The 26,693-nt window shown below is 42.0% G+C and overlaps 1 protein-coding gene across 1 annotated transcript in view; it reads left to right on the top strand.

Moving 5' to 3' along the window:
• USH2A (usherin) overlaps window positions 1-25,734 on the top strand; it is a 396,028-nt gene extending 370,294 nt beyond the window's left edge. The window contains 11 exon segments of the mRNA XM_032183742.1: window positions 156-1,672; window positions 2,654-2,975; window positions 14,018-14,227; window positions 16,473-16,711; window positions 17,276-17,493; window positions 19,086-19,262; window positions 20,445-20,528; window positions 22,166-22,410; window positions 24,043-24,114; window positions 24,645-24,878; window positions 25,645-25,734. Coding sequence (XP_032039633.1) covers window positions 156-1,672; window positions 2,654-2,975; window positions 14,018-14,227; window positions 16,473-16,711; window positions 17,276-17,493; window positions 19,086-19,262; window positions 20,445-20,528; window positions 22,166-22,410; window positions 24,043-24,114; window positions 24,645-24,878; window positions 25,645-25,734 — 3,408 coding nt within the window.
• The last annotated feature ends 959 nt before the right edge of the window (window positions 25,735-26,693 follow it).

The raw sequence follows: 26,693 nt of genomic DNA, 5'->3' as shown, positions 1-26,693 counted from the left end.
ACCCTATTGCAAAGATTAAGGTGTCTCATCTACAGGTTGTTTCTGAACATTGTTAATTTATAGGTTTTTGTCCTTTTATCCTGGCTTCTGTCCCTTCTCTCTATTAAATTCTTTTTTCTCTTTTCTTTTTCTTTTTTTTTTTTTTTTTTTTTCAGACCTACAATATTTTCAGTGATGACAACCTGGAATATAGCGGTTTATCTCGTCAGTTCCTCTTTAGGCGCCTTGAGCCGTACACGATGTATACATTAGTACTGGAAGCTTGCAATGCAGCAGGCTGCACTCGTTCTCTGCCCCAGCTGATCCGAACAGATGAAGCACCTCCATTGTCTCAGATGGCACCTGTAATCCAGGCAGTGAATGCTACCAACATTGAGCTGAGCTGGTTGGAGCCAATTAATCCGAATGGAAAAATAATTCGCTATGAAGTTATTCACAGATGCGCAAAAGAAAATGCTGCGGGGTACAGAGCAACAATGGAAGATGAGAAAATTGTTTTCACAGAATATAACACTGAAAGTAATGCATTCGTATATAATGATAAAGGTTTGCAGCCATGGACAAGGTATGAATATAAAATACGCACCTGGAATGCAGCAGGCTACACTGACAGCTCTTGGACTGTGGCAAGGACCAGTCAAACTGCCCCAAAAGGTCTCAGTGCCCCTAGGTTATCCTTAGTATCAGATAACCCCCACAAGGTACTCATCTCATGGGCTGCCCCAGCACAGCCCAATGGTATTCTTCAGTCATACAGGCTGCTAAAAAACGATGCTCTGTATCCTTTCAGCTTCGATGCTGCTACCTTCAACTACACTGATGAAGACTTACTACCCTACTCGCTGTACAGTTATGCAATAGTTGCCTGTACAATGGGCGGCTGCTCTACCAGCAAACCAGCTGTAATACGGACACTGGAAGCAGCTCCTGCAGTAGTGGATCCACCATCTCTGCAGGCTGCCAGTGCCACACAGGTTAATGCATCCTGGGCACCTCCCCAAATACAAAATGGAGATATCACCAAGTACATACTGAAAATAAACAATGAAGAGTATTATCCTGGCAAAAACTTGCAGATGTTGGTTTCTAATCTGCAGCCGTACACACAGTATGATTTTGCACTGGTTGCCTGTACTGCTGGGGGCTGTACATCAAGTATATTCCAGTCAGTAATGACTATGGAGGCCCCACCATTAAACATGGAAGCTCCCAGGCTGCTTGTCATGGGCTCAGAGTCAATTGAAATCACGTGGAAAAGTCCAGCTAACCCCAACGGTAAAATCACAAGCTACGAGCTAAGGAGGGATGGTGTTCTCATTTACTCAGGTCTGGAAACTCGCTATCTTGATTTCACCCTAACACCAGGCATGGAGTACAGCTACACTGTCACTGCAAATAACAGTCAAGGGAGTGTGACCAGCCCATCAGCTCAGATAAAAACCAACCCCTCTGCTCCATCTGGGATGTTGCCTCCTAGGCTGCAGGCATGGTCCTCAAAGGAGATTTTGGTGGCCTGGGATCCTCCTATCAAAGTAAATGGTGACATTAGAAATTACACAGTCTCCATCCACAAGCCTGCTGAAACGGGAAAGAGAAGAGTTGACTTTGATGCATCTCATACTTCCTTTGTGAGACGATCATACATAGTGGCAGGGCTAGAACCCTACAGTAGGTAAGTCTGGAACATTTTGCGTGTTGAATGAATGCTGCAAGGTGATTCATTGGGCTTAAAAGTGAATAGCTTTTGAACAGCTGGGTTTTAGTTCCTAAAATGCACATGATAAAAACAGGGTTTTTTTTGTTTGTTTGTTTGTTTGTTTGTTAATTTATTGTAACCCCAGCTATATATCATCTTGATGAAGTGCAGTAGGGTTGACCTGGGTTTTAATTTATATAGGTTCAGTACGCTGTTACAGACTCCAAAAGCTGTAACATTGTTCTTGTGAATCTTTTGCAAGCCATCTACATTCAAGAGTAAATAGGGCTTTAGCTAACATAGTTAGGGGTGGAGAGACCAAAGACTAGCTAGCTAACCCACTTGCAGAGTAGCTGAGCTACCATCAGCAGAGTCACACCAGGAGCATGCTTGCCCCTTTGAACTGAAAAAGAGCGGACTCAGCTACTGAAAGAACACACTTGATACTGAAATAATGTCTTCCCCACTAATTCTTGATTATTTACCTGACCTTTCCGTATATATTTGTGTAGGCATAATTTGTGTGTGTTACATGGTTGATAAGTCTGTCTACTATTTACATATAACTAATCTAAATCCAAAGAGAGAAGAGTAATAGAGTGAAGTTAGTGATGATACAGCTCTCAAATGATATCCAAAATGATTCCAAATGAATCATCATTTTGGCTCATATCATCAAAATTAAAACAATTTTGATCACTTGATTCCTGCAGATGTTAACTTCTCTGCTTTGAAAAAAAAAAAAAAAAAGAGTTCTTACTTTTTGATATACAGAGGCACCATATATAATCTGTATGTCAGAGTTGATACAAATTGATTTCTTTTTCAAAAATGGCAGACCAAGAAAAATTAAGACACCCTCCCCCCCCCCCCTCGCATATATTCACATTTCATGCAGAGTCTGTATTTGCATTTGCAGTGTTTTAACCACTTTGTTCCTGATTTGTGTTCCCCAAGGTATGAGGTACAGCTCCAAGCTTGCACAGAGCTGGGTTGTGCCTCCAGCGAGTGGGCATCGGTACAGACGCTGGAGGCACCACCGGCAGCACAGCCCGCCCCTCTCATAGAGATACAGACCAGAACTGGGGGCTTCCAGCCAGCGTCTTCCGTCCTGTGGACTGGCCCACAACAGCCCAATGGGAAGATTTTATACTACGAACTTTACAGAAGGCGGGCATCCCAAGCCCATGTAAATTTAGAGCTCGTACTTGTTTACAATGGTACTTCAGCGTTCTTCAGAGATGACCAGTTGATGCCTTACACAGAATATGAATATCAGGTGGGATAGCAGTGATGGTCACTTAGCAGTGACACCATCATGATTTCTGTACACTTTAGGAATCTTACTTTACACTTAAAACAAACATACACATCTAATTTATAATGTTAATAGTATTGTGATACTTAAATGATTATTGTTAATGGATTTTAAATAGTTGAGAAGCTGAAAATGATTTTGCAGAAGTAATGCATTCATTCAGCATTCATTTTTCTTTAGTGTAATCATAAGAGCCTGTGTTTCTTGTATGGTGAATGTTTGAGTACCCTCCAGAGCTTTTTGCAAGGCTCGAATGTTATATAAGTGGTGTGAAATCCTAGTTCTGAAAAGGCAGCCTCTTTTCATTAGTTTTTCTTTCTTTTCCCTCCTCCCCTAGTCTACTATGGATTATTTTACTGCAAGATCTTAAGGAAGCTTATATCAAGAGAGACTGGGGCTATTTTCTCTTTAAATTAAATACTAGGATCACAAGCAGTTTTCATGGGTGGTTCAATAGTGAACCACCTGTTTGTTGTTGATGGCTGGTGTTTCTCATGCACATGGGTGTGTTCTACTATTGGTTTTCCTATTCAGCTAATGCAGGGAGACCAGTTCTGCAATTCAGACTGAGTACTGCCTTTCCTTACTAGAAATCAGTAGTACTTTTGGAATTAAACTGTGGCATAGGTATTGTCATCACTGGCTATCAACAGTGCCTTGTAAAATGGGCCCAAGTTTTGTACACATATCTTGTCCTTTAATACTAAATCAGATATCTCCTTATACTTATCAGTTATCTTCTTTAGCCTTTAGTCATTTTCTATGTCAAAGTTACAGGTTTTATCATTCAGTACTAGTAATAATGTAGGGCCTTGTTTGATTTGTTTGATTTTAGCTTACGAACTGAGACCTTTGTTATTTCTAACCATCTGACATTACTTCCAAGTGTTTGGTGAGGTTCTAAACTCCACTAACTCATCTAAAAAACAGCCTTGAATTTGTTGTTCCTAAAAGTAAGTGGATGTAGTTTCATAGCAATGAGGTTGTTTTTGCATATATGAATAGACGATCTTATTACTCCATGAACAAGATACCGGTAAGCCTCACTACTGATTCTATACACAGTATTTGTACACATGGTATGTCTTGAAGCTGATTTTGGCAGTCCTCAGATGTCTTTACAACCTTTTCCCTAAAATAAAACAAAAATTGCTCAAACATGGATTTGTTTTGAAAAGTAGTAAACACGGTGTGTTCCACTTCTTGAGCTCCTGCAAGGTGGTGACAATCTTTCTTTTACAACTTCCTTTGTTTTACAGGATCACAAGATAATTCAGGTTGGAATGGCTCTCAGGAGGTTATTCAGTCCAACTTTCTGCTCAAGTGTCAATTAAGAGGTCAGATCAGGTTACTCAGGGCTTTATCCAGCTGCACCTTGGAAACCTACAGGGAGGGAGATTGAATAACTTCTCCAGACAGTCTGCTCCATTTCTTGACTGTTCTCATGGTGAAAAAAAAAACTTATTTTCTTACATTCAATCTGAACCTGTCTTGTTTGAACATAAGCATGTTTCCTTTTCTCCCCCCAACAACTGGCATCACCTTCTGTTAGCTTATGGCTTGATGCTGGCAGGCTGCAGTCAGGTCCCCACAAACACATCACTTCTCCAGTCCCAGTCCCACAGCTTATTCTCACAGGCCAAATTCTCCAATGCCCTGATTACCTTGGTGGCCCTTTGCTGAACTCTCTCCAATTTATCAATCTTTCTTGGATTTGGGGTCCAAAACAGGACAAATGCTAAGTAAAGGCATGTTATCACTTCCTTTAATTTTCTGGCTATGCTCCTGTTAAAAAGCTCAAGATGTTGTTGCCCATCTTTGGTGCCAGAGTATATTGCTGGCTCATGTTCAGCTTTCTATCTGCTGAAACCCTCTAGGTCCTTCTCCCTAGCTAGTAAGTCCCTACCCTGTAGTGCTGCAAGGAGTTATTCCTTCCCAAGTGCAAGACTTCACATTTGTCCTTGCTGAGATTCATAAATGTCTTGGTGACCTATTCCTCTAGTCACTTCCGAATGCCAGACCTGCCCATAAACACATCAACTGGTTCCCTCCACTTTGGTGTCAACTGCAAATTTGATGAGAGATCAATTTACAGATCAGGTTCTTTGGTATCTGTGCTCTACTTCTGCTGTTGGGTTTTTGGTTTGGGTTTGGATTTATTTTGGTTGGGGTTTGGCTTTATTTATTTATTTTTGTTGGTGGTGGTGTTTTTTGAGGCTGTTCAGGGCTGTGGCCAGTTGAGTTCTGGTCCAAGTTCTCCATCCCTGAATCTCCAAGGATGGAGATGGTACAACCTGTCTGGGCAGCCTGTTCCAATGACTGCCTATATACATCTTGTTTTTATTTCTGTCTAATTCCCCTATTTCAGCTTGCGTCCATTGCCTCTCGCTCTGTCACTGTCAGAGTCCTGGGACCTGGAGGGAGGAGTGTACTAGCTTTCTTCATAAATCAGTTGTAGCATCTCTAATTTGGGTAAGAAGAGGATTCTGAAGGGACAGTTATTAAATTATTGAAAAAAAAAGAACCTGGTATACTACTAGAAAAGTGTACTTATTGCAGTATTCACAAAGCCTGTCTTCACTGCTTGATAATCACAAACCTCTTTTACTTTTTGATGTTTCTGGATTGACAGCATGTCTTTAAGTTAGCAGCCAGTATGAAAAGTCTTTCTATTAGCTCTGTGCTGAAGGAAATGCTGAGTATCTGTGAGCTGACTACTTCTTCTTTCTGATTACAGGTTCATGTTACTTGATTGCCTTCAGTTACTTAATGACCTCCTGAACTGAAGTTCAGAGAACTGAATTTAAGTGAATTTAGCAATACCATAAATGCTATACTAGTACTTACCAAGTCAAAAAAAGGATGGTTATTTCAAGCCTGAATATTTACTACACTTTAAATGTATGTTCCAGTTGTCACTTCTTTTGTGACCAAAGCTGGTTTTTGTTTGTTAGTTTGTTTCCAGAAACAGCACAGTTTAGTATTTTAAGTCCCAGTGTGAATAAATATTAAGGTTTTCTTTTCTTTCTCCCACATCTGTAGGTCCACAATACCATGAATTCTCTTCTCCATTTGCTGTAGTTTATAGCAGAACTTTTGCTAGACCAGATTTCCTCACTATTTTGGTGAGGATCTGTGAAGAATGTGAATACAAGTATGGATGGGGTTTGGTAGGTAGCAAGTACTTGAAGCAGACCTACACTCTACTTATTAGTTAGGAGTCTTTCTTAGCTAAAGAAAAACATCTCACATTGTTGTCTGGGCTTGAAGTTGTTGATGATGACTGTGTTATATTATCAGTTGGACCAGCTTCCAATTACCTCAGTCAGAAGCTGTTTTTTGGGGAATTTGATAGCACAAACATTTGTTTGAGCCAAAGTTTTTAATGATCTATTGATGACAGGTAGCAAAGAAAGTCTCTTGAGTGGATTCCTGTGGTTTGCCATGACGTATTCAAGACTGCATTTTATCTTGGTTGTGCTCCATAACTGGGCTGAGTTGTTGACTGGGACCCTAAATCTCTCTCTCTTTTTTTTTTTTTTTTTTCCCACTAGTGGCCATTTATTTCACTGTGAGAGGTTTTTGCATGCACGTGTTTGTCTTCTTCTTATGTCACTTGCAGCAGTCCTCTGGGATCTATTCTAAGCTCTTCCATTGTTGACAATTTATATCTTGCCTGTGAGACAAGTTATTCATAAGTATAGGGCTTGGCTTTTGCTATTATGCTGATGAAACCCAGATTTATATTTCACTTAAACTGGATATTGATTCTGCTGTCTCTGCATTTGAGGCTTGTTTGCTGGACATAAAACTTTAAATGCAACTGAATTTCCTCCAGCAGAATGCAGATAAAATCAAAGTGCTGTGATGGGACTCTCTCCAGCATTTTTGGAGGCACTGAGATTTAGTTCGATGAATCCGGACAGCTTCTTTGGGTCTGAAGTCAGATTTTTTTTTTTTTTTTTTTTTAATTCTATTGCTGGAAACTTCAGCTGAATATTTAAGGCTTGTAAAATTAGATGCAAAAGTTGCACTTTCAAAAATGATGAAGTCACTTCTGAAATTCATGTTGGTCAAAGGGACTGTGCCCCCTAAATGCTAAGGTCACAATTGTTCAAGGAATTTAAGCACTTTTATTCATCGGAGGCAAGATGTACATAAGCATATTAGTGATTGATAGGTTTCAGTGGTTTCACTGCCAAGTGAAGGGTCTAGGAAAGATCCTGAGATATACCAGGGGAAATATATTTTGGGTCCTCCATCTTGGACTCTCACAAAGAAAACAAATTATATTTCTGACTTTGGAGAGATATATAGAAAAAAAAAAAAAAAAAAAAGGGTGCAAAGTCATGAAGATTATGGCAGGACCAAGTACATGGAGTGCAGAATATGTCAGTCCTCTTGGTCACTTTCAGAGATGACAAAATGACACTTGGCTTTACCAGCCTGTCTGTCAAACTGCTGGCTGAGCTCCAGTTTGTGCTGCTTAGTTACTGACAAGCAGCTAAGTGACTTCTTCAGCTTAAAATGGGGTGAAGCTGTTTCTCTGACTGGCCAGTGATGGATAGTTGCCCGTTTGTAATATCCCTCATCTTTTGGCTTCTTTTCATCATTTTAATTCACCATTTTTTCCTGTCACCCTGTCAGAAAGATACACCACAAAGCAGTGACAAAATCAAACACGGTTCTTTCTTGCACTCCATGCTCTCTATCTCCTCTTTGTTTGGAAGAGAGGATTTTCTTGCAAGGTTTTTGTGTTCCCTTGCTTCCAAGTAAACAGTGTCTCCTGCTGTGCAGGCATTAGACTATGAAGCTGGGCTTCAGTTTCTGAAAAGTAAAGCAGACATAACTATATGCTTTCATTGTGGTAATGGCAAAACCTACTGTAAATACCATTTTGCTGAACTATTTTGCCCTAGTACAGTAGGGCACATACTAGGGTGAAGCACTATATGAAACCACACGATTTCTTTTATGAAACCCCCTTCATGCACTATGTTTCTGTTGCTAACACCAACCTACATTCAAGTGCCTAAACAGTGCATTGATGAAGCAAACCTTGATTTTTGTTCATAAAACTATAGCAGGATATTAGACTGGATTTGTTGGCTTCCAAAATTACCAGTGAGACTGTTATATCAAAACTCGTGCAAGATTTTCCTGAGTACATTGTGATTCTGACATATTCAAAACCATGGCAAGCTATCCTTTAAAAAGACATTAGTGTGAGTACCGGGGGAAAATATACTCCAGGGCTGTAGATGACTTGATATGATTTCCTTGATTGTATCTTTTTATTTATGAGGCATAATTTATGACTACTGAAAAGCAAACTAAAATGAGTGATGACTAACTACAGCCAAAGTAATAAATCAGAAGCGGAGAAAGAAGTGGTGATTTTGATCGAATCTATTGAATTAGCTGTTGCCCTTAGCCATTACAGGTATTGGAAAGACCTTTTAATATCTGCTTATCTCTCTCATGGGAACTTGGTAACTATCTCATTATATACCCATAGGAAACAAATTATTTAATTTTCTGCCTTTTTAGAGTTAAACCTGTTTACATCTCTTATTAATTACTGGTGTTATACTATTTTATATGAAATGAGATTCCTTTAGAATTTTGTAATTTTGTGTAAGTCCCAAAGCCCTTGCCTGTAGTCTTTGTCTTTCCCTTTCCCTCCCCAGAATGAGTTTAGTACTTTTATTATGAGGATTTGATTAGTGAAGATGAATAGCAATGGTAAGAGGCTCAAATTATCACAATGCTAGAAGCCCAGACCTAAAATCTATCCTATTATGTGTTTATGGCCTCCCTAAGATGCTGACTGAATGTTGAAGAGGGAAAAGAATGGATTTCAGGATGGGCAATTAGAAAGCACACATTCGTTTACTACCTCCTGGTATCTCTGGTCATAAGTGGACATGATACCTACTGTCCCTTGCCTTTGCTCTGTCCCCATTTGACAACCACTTTTGAAACTTTCTACTTTGCTAATACCTACCTGACACTGCAATGCCCAGATGTGAATACATTATTGTAATGCTGAATGCTAGATTTCTGTAGACAAGCTTTGTGTTCTGAGTTGGGCTGGTATTGCATAAGAAATCCCAAATTACCCAGGCTGCACGTCGGTCAGATCTGATAAGAAGAAAGATTTGTGAAAGCTGCTGCAAATGATGGTAAGAGGGAGCTTGTCTGCGTTTCTCTAATTTTAACTAGCCAAGATTATGGACTCTTAAGGGCAGATACCTAAGTTGTACCCGACTCTTATACTCACATGAAAGATGAGGCTTGGTCTGAGCTTGTGGTTCTCCAGAACCCACAGCACTACCTCGCTACCCCACAGCTCTAGTCAGGGCTCAAAGCTGAGGGTAGGTAGTGACTCACTGATAAGACTTTGTTTTAAGGCAAACAGCTGGGTTCTGAGTGCCTGCAGGAGCTCAGTGGAAGCTGCTGTCACAAACAGAGCTGAGGTCTTGTCCCTCACAGAAGCATGATATTAACTGCAGTGTGAAGTGGTCTGATGCACAGTGCCTGTATGGCTTGGTGGGAGTCAGGAGTTGCTGCTGGTTGGCAGTCAGCTGCTTGGCTCCCTGTCTTTTCTGATTTCCTGCAAGCAGGAATTCTTCTACGTGAAGAAGATACCAGCTTTCCTTGACCTTGGAAGTCAGCAGGACAGCTGCCTTCAGATAGGCAAGCTATCACCAGTCAGCACACCTTTCTGCCTGCTGCTTCCTTGCTATGCTTCAGCAGAAGTGAAGGAGAATGAGACCTCTTGGAGAGCTTCTTGTTCTCCATAGGAATGGAGAGAATTCCCTCTCAGGAACTTCCCAGTTGGCCCCTGTGTTTAAAGCTGTAATACCAGTCACATTGTTGGGGCCAGGTCTGAGACACAAGTGTGCTGAGCGGACAGGTGTTAGCCTGCACACAATGTCCTCTGCCAAACTGCTGCTCAGTCTGCTGTGGTTGTGCTTCCTCTTGTAATTGGAGTCATGGGATCAAGCTATCACGTTATCCTTTGGGGGGATTTTGGCCACATACTGCGTTTTCTGCCTTAATCACAGACTATCTGTCTTTTGAGGGGGGTTAATTTGAGTGCTTTATTTTGGCAGCTTCTTCACCATCCCTTTTTCATCACAGAGAGGCTCATCTGCCACATTGGAAGAGCAGTGGGAGTGTAAATCCAGCTGTTTCTCTCCATTCCCATTAGCACCACCTGTATGGAATACATACCTTCACAGATGATCTCCATTTGATAAAAGAAAAGTTATTTTTTTAAAAAAATCAAAACATAGATTCCCCAGGTAAGGACCTGAGGCTTCAAGAGATGTGCATCAGACACACCTGGGGCACAGATGTGTGGCTCAGAGATGAAAACTTCTCCCACTGTCAGCATGTAGGATACCATGTGTTGTTTTTTTTCCATGTACACCCTGGGGCCATCGTGATTTTATTGCCCTTTATGGGAGAAGTTGCTACTCAGCTTTCCGAAGCTTGAACAAGCTGGGCTGACTGCATTCAGGCTGTGCCCATTTTCTCAGAAATTTCCTTTATGTTCCTCTTAGGTTTTGCCCCTTCTTGCAGTGCCAATGAGACCTGAGGTTGTCCTATAATCATTCCGATGATGGTCTCTTCTTCAGTCTCTTCCAGGAGATAGATCTGTGAAGGCTCACTGATGATGAAAGCAACAAGCTATGTAACCTGTAACGGGACTTCTCTAGTTCTCCAACTGTGTGGGCTCCAGAGAGGTTTCCCCTGTCTGGCTCTACTTCAAAGTGCAGTCTGGGCCAGAGGCCAGCAAATTGATGACGGATTTTAAATAGTATCATATGTAACTAATTTTGGAGCCCTCTCCTGGATTTTGGGAGCAATGCAGCCATTAGCAGCCATTCATCTTTTGGCAGGGTGCTGAGCCGTGCACCATGATGTCAGACTTAATGCTTTTGGGATCAGTATATTCAGAAAGTTGAGTTATAAGAAACTTTTGATGCCTTTCTGCTGTCTGTGCTTTGTTATTCAATGTGTCCCTGCCTGTGTGAGGTGTAATTGATTCTTGTTTGCTCCACATGCCTGTGTGCTCTGAAGTAGCCTCTAAAATCTTCTACCATTATGAACAACAGATGATGCTGTTGCCTACTAAGATGTTTACATTTTTATATAAATGCAATAAATATTTTCTGTGCTCTGTATATGTCATGTCTTAGAAGGACTTTACTTGATCCCCAAAAAACTTTTGCAGAAGTCCACACCATGGAATTTTAGATTAGCCAGGCCTTCAGTCATCCATGCTTTTGTGGTAACTTATTGAGGAGCCATGACCAAACCTCTGATTTTAGCAGGCACTCCTCATTGTGGTTCTGTTGCCTCATTGTCTGATTTCTTCATGCTCTAAAATGGCTGAACATGAACATTTCCATCTTCTGTCATTTCTGTGCACTTACTGCTCTGGGTCTCTAAATGCTGTCCAGGATTTACTTGGATGGTGATTTTCCCAGGGAAATATTTATATTGCCATCCATTCTTTTACAGATGGTTAAGTAGAAGAAGGGAACCAAGCTAATGTCAATGCAAATCCAGAATTTAAATCCTCACAATTCCTTTTGAGCTGTCATGGTTGTCTCTGAAGCTGGTGTGAGAGAGTTTCACATTTCTGGAGATTTGCTGGTGGTAATGCAGTTCTGGTGGGGCTGGGTGGCTGCTGTCTGCCCTGCAGGTGCTCTCAGACCATGGCTGTCAGGCCCACCTGCACCTTGGCCTCTTTAGCAGAAGGGCCTGGAGGACAGGCTGCAGGCTCCCTGTCACCTCACAGGTGCCAGGCTAGGCAACTATGCCTGCTTGCACTTGCCCTTGCTCTGCCCAGTCAATCTTTGTCTTCATTATGTTCATGCTCAGGGGAACAGCCCCATACGGAGTGTGAAGCGCACCCCACCCAGGAGCAGGCTGCCCACTAGGCACCTATGATATGGGAAAGAGGGACTGAGGAGGACATCTCCCTCCAGCCCTCAGTGAGGTACCCACATCCAGCTATGCTGCATCCCTGTCTTCTCCAGATTTCCTGGGGTGTCCCATTCTGAGGCCTAATTGCTGTGCTGTGCAGGAAACCTCTCCTCCTAGCTCATCGCTGTCAGTTTTTGTGGGAGCTGGCTTGGCAGTTCAGGTCTGACCAATGCTGCCACGCTCCGTGCTCATTAAGGCCACAGCCTAGCATGCAACCAGAGCGCTTGAACTAAGGTCAGCACTGAGTCAAGGCGAGTGGCAGGCTCCGAGCTGTTCTTTCCATATGCGGCAGCTTCTTTCCACAAAGAAATATGCCCCTTGAATGAACTACCGTGGGCAAATCTTTGTAGCAGCTGGGACTTAACTGAGATAGAGGGTTTGACCTACTGCAGTAAAGTGAACAGAGTTTGACTTTATGAAAAGTTCACAACAGAAATATATTACTGATCTCACTGAACATGAAAGTACTCTGGCTGCGCTTTTTATCATAGGGTGTCATCTGTACTTACGTCGTGTTTCACTGGATGATATTATATGTTACTGAGGCAATGGGGCTGTAACTTTGGTTTTGTAATTGGCAGAGCCACAGTCTTTAAAGCTGCTGCAGTGGTTTTTGGCCTTTTTCCTTCCCCAGGCTCCTTGTGAAGTGTCCTGTGGTCTTGGTACTTAACATTGCCAGCAGGAAAGATGCCAGGGTCAGTCTTGAAGACCTCTTGTTTCTAAACCACCTATTTACTTTAAGGCACAGTCCCACCATTCACTTCCCCAGGACTTCTGCCTGGAGTAGATCACATAAGAACATGTTTTACTGTTGTTAGAACTGCTCAGCATGAAAGCTTACTAAGGAATACTTATACTAAAAATCGCTCAGACAGTCTTCTTGTATTGCCATTTAGATCTATCATTCTGATTGATCACTGTGTGGTTGGCTAATATTGAGCCTAATTTAACCCTATATGCTCACGCATCCATCTATTCTGTCTATTGTACCTGACATTCTACAAATTACTTACTCATGCAAATGACGACCTAAGGCAACCTTTTATGATATTCGTGTTTAATTATACAAATGGTTTTTGATAAATAAGATTATACATCGTTCCATATGTTTATTCACTCCTTGATGAAAACAAAATTTAATTTTCATGCAGATTTGTTGGAGACTGTGTTTAATAAGTGCTGAGTTTTATGTAGTCTGCAGATCACTCTGGTTTTGGGAAGCTGACAAAATCAGTAGGTATAGTTCACAGAGACGTGTTTTTTAATCAGGCCTAATTCAAGCTGCTAAATTTTGAAATCTTGGAACTGAAACCATTGTGTTTGTGTTCATGCAATGAAGTGAATGTTGTGAAAATAAATGAGTTACTGATTTACTTTGTTTTCAATTGACTTTGTTTGTATTCCAGGATACTGAAAATGTTTCCAAATGCAATACAATAGTATTTTAAAGAGAGCAGTTTCTATAAAACTTCGCAGTTTTAAAAAATAACTAGAGTTTGACTACTGAGATTCACTCCAGGTGAACATAACTTGGATGGCAATGGTGCCAGGCAGTTCAGTCAGGGGGCTGCTTGCACACGTGAAGGAATTGTGTAGAAGGGAGACAATAGCAGCAGGACTGGATGTCAGTATTTTTGTTCAGATTTGTTTGAAAATGTTATCAGTGTTGATCATAGCTTCTTAAGGCATCCTCTTTGCGTGGCATGACAAAGACAGTGGTGGTATTCAGGTATGTAGGAGATATGTGAACACACACTGTCTGAGACACAAGATCTGCTTCTTTCCTCTCAGTGCAATGATGGGAAATATTCGTTATTTTTTTTGTTTGGAAGTCACTGGATAAATACAGGTGCTGGATAGCTGACGAGACATTTTGCACTGATGTCATTGTGCCGTGTCTTTCTCAGTGTTGCTAAAGCTGCTGCAGCACTCTAGCTAATTGTGGAGATTTTGTAGGCTTGGCTTCTTCACTGACAGTTCTTTGTTCTCATGTGCCGAAGGTGTGGTCGGTGAACTCAGCGGGCCGGACACCGAGCGGCTGGTCCCGCTGCCGGACGGGCCCTGCCCCTCCCGAGGGCCTGGGAGCTCCCCTGTTCCACATGGTGGCATCCACAGTGGCTGTGGTGAACATCAACCCCCCCCTTAAGCCAAATGGGGTGGTCAGCATCTACAGGCTGTTTTCTAATGATACCAGAGGGAATGAAGTGGTGGTGAGTATTGTCGAAATTACCTCTGTATTTCCATTTGAAGCTGTGTTTTCTAGCTTTAACAGCTTTGTTCTTGCTAACAGCTACTGCTGATTGCAAGTTTTCCTCCTCTTCTGTGCTCCTTTTGTTGCCTGCTCTGCAATGCTCTCTTCTGGCCAAAGCGGGCCCAACACTTTAACTCAGCTAAATGTGCTTTTCAAAGAATTCACTTCATCATTCAAACCTTTCTGGCTTGGTAATGTGCTGTGACAATGTGATGAGAATGCAAAGTGTTCTTTTAGGGGTGGCTAACCATCCAAATGAAATAATTCCAGGCAGCTCCTGCCAGTCCAAGTGGTGCAGGTGGGAACTGTAGCCAGTAGGAAACGGTTTTGTGCTTTGGGCAGCCTACAGGTTTGAAGCTCTGAAGAAAAAGCTATACCTGAGTTGCTCTTAAAATATTTCTTGCTGGTAAGAAGTATTGCATGGTAAAGCACTTAAGAATAATGAAAGTAGCCAGATAACTTATTTGTTCTGTGTCTCAGCCTAGACTGCATTAATGATAACTTAATGTTCTTAATGGTAACTTCCTTGGGGCAGATCTTAGCTGTTCAGCAGATTTCAGTAAACCATCTCTTTAAGCAATTCCTCATTTTGGTGTCTGTGCCAAGTAGAGGATTTAAAACCCCAGCTGTGGAGTTGGTGTCTTCTCTAGCTTGGGCATTGCTACAGTGAAAAGGCCCATAGGAGAGATTCTGGAGGGTTCTGTGTGATCCTCAAGGGTTTCCTCAATTTTAACTATGCCTGTACTATGGGTTTTCATTCTCTAGTGTGGCCATTTTGGAGGCAAAGCATAGACTTACATGTGTGTGGTAGCAGACGATTGCTACTATTTCTTTCTGTTCGCCTGAGAAGATTCAACAGATGTGAAGAGACTGCAGCAACATGAGTGATGCTTTAGTAGGGCTGAGATGTGGCTTTTCTTGAGACAGAATCTATTAAGTGTCCAGACATGATAGGACTCAGCTAAGCTAGGAAAACTTTGAGGCTTCATTAGAGTTATAAAACTGAGAGATGCGAGGAAAGGCTAGGGCTGTGCAAGGTATCTAGAGTAGTTACCACCAAATCAGTGCAAAATACTTGAATACTTCTTTGTGTCTAACATTATCTGTTTCTTTTTTACAAAAAGTAAATGTTTATATGGGCCTTTTGCCCTTGTATCATCTTTCTCAACTTGGAAGTGCTGGAGATACCTTCCCAGGCCATCAGTTCTTTTCATGAGTTTAAGCTGCCTACTGAATGTATATTATGCATTTATTTCTCCATGCATTTATTCCTCCCAGTGCAACTGGCCATGTCCAGGTCTGATTCAGCCAACTCATCTCCTCGGTCTTCCTTCTCCATCCCCTCACACCTGCCATGCTGCTGTCTCATCTCTAGCACTGACATCAGGCAGTACTACATGCTTTCCTTTGGTTGCTTAACTCATTCCTTCCTATTTTCTGCTGCACTCTGCTAAGTCACAAGCTGCCAAATGGGAGCGAATGTTGTCCATTGTTGGTGCTTTCTACGTATGTTGATTACAAATGACTACAGCAAAGATGTGAGGTGGCAATTCCTGTTAGCAGTTTAGGAACAAAGGGCACCATTTCTGTCAGGTCTCCTGTGCTAGTTGTAGGAGAGTTTCCTAACATGCTTGTCCAGCACCATAGCCGTTTGACTGCACAGCCGTGGTGTGCTGGCCCTGGGCTCAGAGGTTCCTACTGGAGGTGGCACTCTCCCATCAGGTAAACTGACCCACAAGGCACGTGCCTATCACTCTGCCCAATGCTGTCTCCTGTATCCAAGCCAGGGAAGCTTGTGAGACATGCACGGGTACTTACCATCACACTTATCATGGAGGCATTTTCCACATTCATTTCTTTTTGCTCCAGTACCACTTAGCCCAGATTTTCTCCTTAAAGGTTTGCAGTTTCTCTATCCCTGAGAATGACATTTGCAAGTTGACATACAGAGTTTACAGCTTAACTCAAGAGGTCTGCGAGGCCAGTGATGGCATGGTCTTTTCCTTTGAACAGTGCCCTTTAACTTTGTAATAGGAGGAAAATGACTGCAGAGGTCCCAGTGCATAGCAGCTGCATTAATGTCAGACTTAAAGGACATGCAGAACCTTGTGGCCATCATCTTATGGAGTTAATTTACCTCGATAACTCTTATTTAGTACTTGTGGTGCTTGAAGCTGTGACAAGTTCCCTCTTAATTTTTACAGCTGTCAGAAGGGACTGCCACCCAGCAGACAATACATGGGTTAAAACCTTTTACCACATACTTCATTGGCGTGGAGGCCTGCACGTGTTTCAACTGTTGCAACAAAGGACCCATGGCCCAAATCACCACTCAGCCAGCTCCACCATCGGAGCAGCCCCCCCCGCAGATCCGCACCGTGACCTCCAGGAATGCCTCCTTCCAGTGGAGTGCCCCTCAGTCACCCAATGGCATTGTCACCAGGTAGGAGTGCTGGCAGAGCACGTGTCCTGGATGTAAGCTGTAATCACAGGGCTGAGAGCTCTGGACAGTTGTAACCCATGTTTATTCTTCCTGGTGTTGGTGGTGGTATCCTGTGTGGCCTAAAAATCCAGGAAGTGTTTATGTGCACCGGTTGCTTTTCTCCTGAATGGGAGATTGGGGGTGGAGGATGAAGGTGGAGGAGATGTTGGGAGTGGAGGTGATTGTCTGGCAGGTGTGGTTGCACAGCCAGAAAGTTGTGAGATCAGCTGGCAGCAAAGAGGCAGCAGTATTTTGTAGTTAGTAAGGCAAGGCCACTATCTGATTTGCAGAAGTGTTGATGCCTGTTAAGGCACCAACAACCAACAGATTCATTGTGAGCGTGACTGACAACCATGCTAGTTCATAGGTATCTTATAGCTGGGGCCAAAGTCTCCAAGAGAAAAACTGAGATGAGGTCCAGTCTCTTCTCTGGTAGCCAGGCATACAGCAATTGTGATGAAATGGTTGATTAGCTATTCTGATATTAAGGTTGTTGATTACTCAAAATCTCCACTTTCTTTTCAGCTATGAGCTCCATGTGTATATGGCTTGTCCCCTGAACCTGCAGCCAGCAGTAAAAGCTTGCAGCCCTGGCCCAACTGAGGTGAAGTATACAGGAAATGGACAGAGTGCCAATGTGTCCAACCTCGAGCCTTACACGACCTACAACCTGCGAGTTGTCTCTTACAACTCTGTTGGCAGCAGCGCCTCAGAGTGGGTTGGTTTCACTACAGAAAAGGAGCGTAAGTATGAGAAAAGTTTCAGAGATCAGCATTCCTGCTTCCGATGAACAGGGCTGCATAGTGCCAAACGAATTCTTTGTGAAAGATGATGTCCCCAGGAACTTCGTCTTCTGTGTCCCTGGTCACCTCTGCTGCCCATTCACTCAAATTCTGTTCTGGGGCTTGACTGCTCATTCCTTCGAAAGTATTTCTTATCACCATCTGATATTACAACCTTTGTGCTTGTGGAAAGGAAACCTTTTATTTTACCAAGAATGGGCAGCACACCTTCAGAACATAAAAGTTCAAGTATTACCAAAAGGCTGGTGTGTGGTAATAAACACACTGCCATACATGGTCCCTGGGAAAAGTGGAGCTCTTAAAAGAGACCAATTTTCAAGAATAATCTTACCTTCCTAATTCATGCCACACTCCTTCCAGGGCTCATGAAAGTTTTCCTTGGGTTTCATCTGAATGATTGGATCCTTGCTGACAGTGAAGTAAGAATTTGTTGCTACCCAACCACCACAGACAATATTTTAAATTCACGTAGTGGTCTACATGGAAATTAAATGTTCCAGACCAGTGCAGACAGTCAGAATAGATGTTAACATCAAAACTGAATTTGTGGTAGTCTAACATCAGCTTTTATTGGAAAGATCTATAATGATGTAGCCATAGTCATTCTATAACAGATGAGACGGACATTTCACCTCAGCCTGCCAGGACAGGGCAAAGAGAATATTAATTCTTCCTCACCTAGTCTTGTGTCAGGATTTCAGAATCACCTTTCTAGAAATCCCATTTAAATCAATTGGTACTTTTGCTGAGTGGTTACTAAAAACTACTACTAATGTATTCACTACATTGCATGGATTCTCAGCTGGAAGTTTGGGGCAGAACAGACCATTTTTCTTTAATGTGACCACTGAAAGAAAAAGAAAAAAAAAAAAAGGCTTTAAATCTAAAACCACATTTTAACAATTTGTTAATGGAAAGCTGTAATGTAATAATGAACATTTAAATGGAGAAAAATCATAACAAATTGTTGAGACGTAAAGAAGAAAAGCATTTGAAAGCCATTTTCTAACCCTTGTCCACTGCATCTACAGCTCTCTTCTTTCAGTCTTGCTTTTCTTGCCTTGCTGAACTCTTCATGCCAGGTCTCCTGAATCACTGAAAGTCTCCTTCCTCTTGCCTGGAAGGTTTGGCTTAGTGAAAGGGGGCAATTAGCAGCAAAGTGCAGCTGGACGAGCAGCTTTCTTATGAACAAACCAACACTTAGTGGGTACCTGGTTTAATGGGAAAGCCACAAGAAACAACTACCTCAAACTTAAATGAAGTCTTTGGTCAGCAAGTTGTTGAGCATAACTGAGGAACTCTTTCTCCCTGAAGTGAGTTCTGTATTTGTTTTCTCTCTGTGGACCATCTGCTCCTGCTTTTCTGCCCCCTGCCCAATCTTCATGTATGTGCGTGATTACACATGTATATGAGACAGGGAGGAAGCACGTGTGAGGAGCTTGAATCATTCAGACCTCTTCTCTCTGCTGTATAATTCTGTCGTGCCTGTTGCCTAGAAATGAGAAATGAGTGTTTTTTTCCTTCTTTTGCAGCACCTCGGTACATGGCTCCATTCTCAGTTCTCAGCAATTTATCTACCATCCACATAGACTGGAGCCGCACTTTCGTGCTGAACGGCCGCCTGAAGGAGTACGCGTTAACTGAGAGCGGGCAGCGCATCTACAGTGGCTTTGACACAGAGCTGTATTTGCCAAGGACATCTGACAAAAGTCAGTTTCAATTTCCTGTGTGCTTCTCTCTGTGAAAGACTGTTGAGCTAAATTAATATTATTGTGTGCTAAGTCTAAGAAATATCTCTCCATGGGCATCCCAAGCTAAGAGCATAGGAGCTACTATTTTTCTTCCTAAGTGGAGGAATGAATGGGAGGCTAAGATGCAGCTCTAGCCAGCTGTGATCTTCCTGTAAATCCTTGCTGAACACTATAGCCAAATTCATTGAACTGCATCTAAGCAGATCCTTAAAACAAAAATACTTGGAGCTAAGCTCCCTCTTAAATATTTTACCTGACTGGGCGAACCCACTATGGTTCATTGTGAGGTTTGAGCTTTTCCAAATCCTGGAGTTGCATTGCAATTTCACTGTTCAGGGCTGTGCTCTCAAAAAATGTATGGAAATCATCAAAATCGTCAGCACTAGAAAAGGCTGAAGCCTGTTTTTTTTTTTTTTTTTCTTTTTTTTTCCCTAAAACCAAAAAAATATAAATAAATAAACTAAGTCAGCACCTTTTGGAATCAGCCATGCTTTGAAATGCAGTTTCTCTTTCAGAAATTTGCTATGTTTAAAATAGAAGCAGATTATATCAAAAGGGAAAAGAAAGATGGGAAAGAAAGGAAGGAGGGAGGGAAGGAAGGAAAGAGGAATGGAAGGAAAGAAGGAAGAAAAGGAAACGGTTTTAAGAGGTTTTCTTTGCATTTTAAAGGGGTTTGTCATTTACTTTTTACTTTCCTGATTACTGCAATGATGCTAATACTATACTTTTTTGTTGTTGTTGTTTTTGTTTTTACTCAAATGTTCATAACAAGTTTGTATCAGCCATAAGTGGAGCATAAGGAATTTAGGGCACAATGATTAATACCTTGAAAGTTTCCAGTTCCACATCACTGGAAGAGAGAGAACTGAGAGAACTGGGTGTTGGAAGAGGAATACAATTTTTAGCAACATCATACTAGTGGCCACCCTATGATCTGCCATAGTTCATGGTTTAATACCTATGTATAAGGGATTATGGGGCTTTGATCTGGGACTTAGTAGGATTATGTTGGGTTATATGCTATGCCTGCTTGGCTGTTCTCAGAGCAAGCCATCTTTGCTGGTGGATGATGGCGAAAAAGCAGCACCTACAGAATTTTGATTTCTCCTGCTGATAGCATTTTCCAACCTTTTTGCTCAGCCTTTTTGTTTCAAGTGACCTGCATCACTGATGAAGGGAGTGCCATGACACCAGTCATCAAGTACAGCGCTGGAGATGGACTTGGTAACTATGTGAAAAAACTATCTAGCACCTACTGATTTTATATGTTTGTGGTAGAAATTTGATATGTAGTGGATGCCAGATAGGGTGGAATCTTACTGAAGGATCTGTAGTTCCTTAGCACCTTAGGGTATAAGGTATGTAGGTAATGTGCCTTTTTTCCATGAATGGATTTCCATTTATTTGCAACATGATCAGCTTCAAATCTTTTCTCCAACGTTGCAATGTTTTTTGTTTGTTTGTTTGTTTTTGTTTTTTAATTTTAGAATCTTTTTTTTCCATGACATAGTGTTTTTTCCTCCTGAGTAGTATCTATTCTAATGCTGACCTTCCTATTCCTCCTCTGTTTGACCATGAAAATGTCCTCTCTTCTCCATGCAACTCACTCACCCCAGCAAGTCCTCCCTACACCCACCACCTCCTTGCATATGCCTATTGATCATCCAGCCAGTTACAGTCTACAGCTTCACCCAGGATATGTTTCCCTAACCAGTTTATGAGAATATCATATGAGATTTCTCAGGACTCTTGCTATAAAGATCCTTTACTCTTTTGTCAAAAAGAAGGAGTTTGGTGTAATGAAATCTCAGTCAGCTCTTACCCACTGCCTTGTAAATACCTACCAGTAAAATGTTCTGTTTTCCCATCTGTTTAGTTTTCTAGGAAGCAGGATTAAGCTTAAACCATTTCTAACAGGCACTGCTTTTAATTAAGTTATTTATTGTTTGAGTTACATTTGGTTCAACTTCTTAAAATAGATTGGCCTTGTCTTAGCAATTGCTCTTTACACCGAAGTTCCCTGACATACCTCCTCATGTTCTCACTCAGTCCTCCTGCAGAGTTTCAGGCAATGCCACAGTAAAAGCATTATGAAATGTTCCCAGTTGCTCTATATCCATCACCTTCCATTGTTCTTTTGATTGCTGGCTATACCCAGAGCCTACTACAAACTGGATCAGCTCCACAGGCAGCTTGCAGTGGAGACTTAGAAGTGAAAATGGTGGGAATTTCTTAGCAAAGAGCCTGGTTACAGATGTAGGATTGCAACTAACCAGGAAATTCTGACAGAGAGATTTCTGATGCTTATGTGGTGCATAAGCAGAGCCAAGTGGCTGTTTTTTTCTAACAGGCAAGAGGAGGAATAAAATGTTTCATGTTGTTTTCTTTTGTATTAATTTATCACTCATTTCTGTTCAGTCTTCCTCCCACTCTTTTTAACTGCACAGGCCTGCTGCTAGAAAGTACTGGCACAGTGGTGGGGAGAATGTCCTCTGTCTGTGCCTCTCTGAAATTACAGTAGTCATTTTCACTCTTCAAGGTTACTTGGAGAACCCTTTTTTTCTCACATTCCACCTCCCCTGCCTTTTTTCTCAAGAGCTGCTGATGCAGTGGTGATTTCCAGCCTGAGCAGCAATGCCAGAACTTTAAGCAGGGTCTCTTGAGGGTAGTAAGCTTTTTATTATAGCCCGCTAGCATATTGAACCATTATGCCACCTTGAACGTAAGTGCAAATAAGCACATGACGACAAAATGACTTAAATTTCTTCCTAATTTATTAGAGTTGAAAGGGATAGCATATTGTTAAATGGCTTTCTGAAATAACATTCCCTCTCTCCCCTAATTCCTCTTGATTTTTACAGGTCTGATCTTGACAACACCTGGAGAGAAGGACAAAGCAGAGTCCAAAAGTGCAAAATTCTACAATGAGCTGTGGTTTGCAGTGTTGATGGTAGTTCTAGGTTTGATCATCTTGGCTATTCTTCTGTCTTTAATTCTTCAAAGGAAAGTTCACAAGCAGCCCTATGCACGAGACAGACCTCCTTTAGTTCCGCTCCAGAAAAGAACGTCACCAATGAGCGTGTATTCAACAGGTGAAACACATCCGGTAGGTTGGGTAAAACACAATGTTGTGTATCTATCGCGTTACATCTTTAGATGTCCCCTCACAGTTTTTCTTTGTCCTTTCACTGTTTTGTTGCCCTCTTAGTTACCAGATGGAGGCTGCTCAGTGTAGGAAACGGGCTATCTGGTTATAGCTATGAAGGTACAGAGAGCCAGGCTGCAGGCACTTAATCCAAACAGATCGCTAGGGCACCTGGTTTGCAGGACCTGACATTTCTGGATGTAAAATGCTTCTGATGCCCTGTGACAAACTTTGGATCTGTAGTCACAGAACATCCAAAGCCACTAATGGCACCTGATGTTAGCTGACATCTGCAGTAGAGCTGAAAAGGCCGTGGCATCCTGTGAGAAGGTAAGTAATAAAATCTGCTTTCAGAGGAACCTGCCATGTGGTTCCAACTGTCTGTTAGGAATGGCTAGACTGACAGTCTTTTCTCAGGTATCCATGAGCTGTCCCTACACAAAGCAGGACTTAGGGACAGACTCTATTTCTTTCTAGTACCGACCCACCACCCAGCTGGAATGCTGTAGGACCAGCTGCCAGGAAGGTTTAGGGAGAGTGAGTGCAACCAGATAAAAAAGCTAGGAACCTTTACAAAGGGCGTGTGCGTATCTGTGCACATAAAGCCACACTGGCACCACTACAGGGGTAGGAGGAGGACTGCTGAGGAGTGATAAAGGGGAAAGCTTAGTGCCATTTTTATTATGACAAGCTATAACTGTGTAAAAACCTGGATAAAGTACACATTCCATCATGAAGCAGAGTAGTACTGCTATCCTACCCATTTGTGAAAAGCAAGACAAAAGGAATTTGGAAATTGCTACAAGATTAAAAATTAGAACTGCAGTGCCCTCCTGTTCTGTGCTTCTTCCCAGGCGCAAGCTACAAGGCTATTCTTCTTGTCACTTCTCAGCTTCTTTTCTCTGTGAGTGCCATGAAACAGGATAGTGACTCCTGCATCCTTCACGCATTCTGTTCCTTCTTGTCTCAGCGCCAAGAAGCTGCATCTGTGCCTCAACGAAGCAGCTCTTGGAAACAATGGGATTTCCAGTGTGCCCCTTCTCCTGGCAAAGGCTGAGAGCATAAGAAACTTATTTTATGGGTCTCATGCTTTTGATTCCTTTTCTTATACAGTCTGTCATGTTGTGTTGTTCCTCTTGACTTTAAAATGTCTTTGCTGTTGGCGTGCCCACACGTCCTTTCCATGTTCCTGCCCCTTTTATTTTTTCCCCTGTTTTTTTATTATTATTATTATTTTTTTTAATAAAACTTATTTTGGGAAAATAGGGCTTTTTTGGGAGTCCTTCAGTTGAAGGACTTACTTAATCTGAGAACTTAGTACTGAGATGCTCTGAAGTGGCAAAACTGATTGTGTTTTACAATTGCTAGTGAGATCACACAGCAAGCAATGCTGGCTGCCCACATAGTACTTGATGACCAGTTAAAGTTAAATTGTGCCTCATCTTTTGCCAGTTCCCCACTCCCCCACATCCTGCTACTCTGTCTCCTTGCTCACTGAGCTGCAGCTAATTCACAGCCTCCGTAAAGAACAGACTGCACCTGCATTGCACCTTTGCTTGCACTAATGCTTTTCCTCCCTCTCTTTAATCTCAGTTTGAGACTATTGCTGACACGTCTGATTCATCGAGCAGTGTCACTCTCAAAAGTTACACAATGCACTTTGAGGTAGAGTTGTTAGCTTGCAGAGTTGCAAAACGTGTGCTGTGCCAGATGACCCAAAGAGCATGCATAAGGGCATCTTACTTATCCTGCATGTTTTGCCTGGTGGGTAACTGGTTTTTTCCTGGTTGTAGTAACTGACCATAACTGAGCAAAAGAAAGTCTGCTGTGGAAGTCTGGACTGTCATTCAGGTAGTCAAAAATCTTTGGACCTGTGCCTGTTGACTAATTATATTAAAAAAAAAAAAAAAAAAAAAAAAAAAAAAAAGAGAGAGGAGACAAAAAGTCAGGGCAAGCCCTGCTTTAGAGAGTTGTTGTTAGTTTTTTATTATTAATTTTTTTATCCTTTTGAATGACATGATTGTCTGCGAGTGGGGAAGGGTTCTTTTTAGTTGTTGTTCTGTTTGTAACTCTGCATGATTTTTGTGGCATGGCCTTCTCTGTTCTGCTATACTCCTGCTTTTGTTTTGTTTAGATAAAGTGTTTGAAGGCCATGCCTTGTGTATTACAGTTGCTGGTTTGTTTCTTCCCACTAGGGGCTAGAAGATACAAAAATTCCAGGAGCTGGTTCTCCCACAAGCAACCGCGGTGTCCATAATGCTTCTAGGGCACGGCGACCAAGTCAGAGCCAGTTAAGTCACACGTATTCTCAAGCCTCCCTTCACCGTAGTGTCAGCCAGCTGCTTGACATCTATGACAAAAAGCCTCTTGTTGACGATTCACCTTGGGATGCCATTATTCGTAATCATCGCACCGGTGGTCGTGGCTTGGTAAGGACTCCTCTTCCTCTGTGCTGTCGCTGTGTCAGCTTCTAGTGATTGGTTTGTTTTGTTAGGATCATGTAAAGGTATAACTCTCAAAAGTCCTTGGATATACAATCAAAAGATTTAGAAGGATATGGTCACAGATTAAATCTTTAAAATCCTTTTGAGTGAACCACATGGAGCTGGGACAGGGGAGGATCAGGCTGGTTGTCAGGGAAAGGCGCTGCACCCGGAGGTGGTTAGGCACTGGGACAGACTCCTCAGGGAAATGGTCAAAGTCCCCAGCCTGATGGAGTTCAGGAAGCGTTTGGACAACGCTCTCAGACATAGGAACAGAATCAATCTCAGAACAGAATCTCATTTTAGTGTAGGGCAGGTTTTGCTTACATTATGGTTTTTTGTCTGTTTTTTGGGGAATCCTGCAGGAAGCCAGGAGGGTGACTGAATGATCCTTGTGGGTCCCTTCTAACTCAGGATATTCGATGATTCTATAAGTTCTCCCTCCCTGTAATAAACACTGATTTCCTTACCCTCTGTAAAGAGTTATTGTAAACCTATTACTTACCATGAAAACTAGCTGCTTTGGGGTCAGATACTTTGAATATTTTGGTTGATGCTGTGAAAAAGGGGAAAACAAGTAGAAAAGTAGAAACGCATGTAGGCTGTTTCAAAAACCATTGCTGGGGTGCGGAGAAAAAATTGAATGAACAGAATCTCATTTTAGCATAGGACAGGTTTGACTTACATGACTTTTTTTTACCCCTCCTAACAGTATGCAGATGAAGAAGATCTTGTCAACGTCATCAAAGGCTTCAGCACAGTCACCAAGGAACACACTACATTCACCGATACCCACCTCTGAAAAACAACCACCTTCTCTAGAAAATGCAAAGCGGGTAACTTGCCAAAAGCAGCCTGCACGGACTTTGGGAGAGGGGATATGGCTGCCATTTCTGCATCCCACACCCACTAGTGAAGAGATAGAACTGTTTGCTGGGGGTACTAGTTAGCCTATTCCCACCATCTATAATTGTATAGTAAAAATTGTGTGTTAGCACTGATGTCTCAAAAAGGTATGAGAACAGTTTGAAAACCTGTAAGTTACGCAGTAGTAGAGGACTGTGGAAGTAGAGGCACTCATCCTTGTCTCTCATACGGCTTTCGCAGCTGAGGAGGGTGTGTGGTGGGGCAGGGGTGCTTATATGGAAAATCTTTTACCTGTCCAGAAATACTGTATGTGGCTGAAAGGGGCCTTTGTGGAAGGACAGATGTGTATTTATTTGACCTAACAGAGCTCCACCACAAAACTGTGTTCATGCATTAGTAAATAAACAGAAAATGAAGGAATTCTTATGGATTTGCTTTACCTTTTGCCTCTCTGCCTCCCTCTTCCTTACCCCCTAGTCTCAAGTTTAAAAAAAAAATAAAGCAAGCCATTAATTAATATTAAACTCCAAGCATACTTTTTCCAAGGTAGAAAACCTCCTAACCCACCCCCTGTTAAACAGTCGCTGTCACAGCCTTCCCTTTTGCTTACGTATTGCTAATCTACAGGCAATATAATTTGTTCAACACCCACAGTGAACCAGGAGCAAACATCAAGCCATCAGCACAGCACAGGTAGGAAATATCATGTCAAAGCACTTGTAATTGAGAATTATTACACCATGACAGTAGACCTACTCCCATATTCATCTCTGTCCTCTTTCCGAGAAAGAGGCAAGGAAGCCCTCAAGAGACTGGCAGTTCTGTGCATTTTGCCAAGCATATTTTTCTGCATGCTCTCAGTCACAATCAGAAAAACCCATCATCTGACACCAT

This window comes from Aythya fuligula, chromosome 3 (genome assembly GCF_009819795.1).
Source record: "Aythya fuligula isolate bAytFul2 chromosome 3, bAytFul2.pri, whole genome shotgun sequence".
NCBI lineage: Eukaryota > Metazoa > Chordata > Aves > Anseriformes > Anatidae > Aythya > Aythya fuligula.
This window is presented reverse-complemented; position numbering and strand designations above follow the sequence as displayed.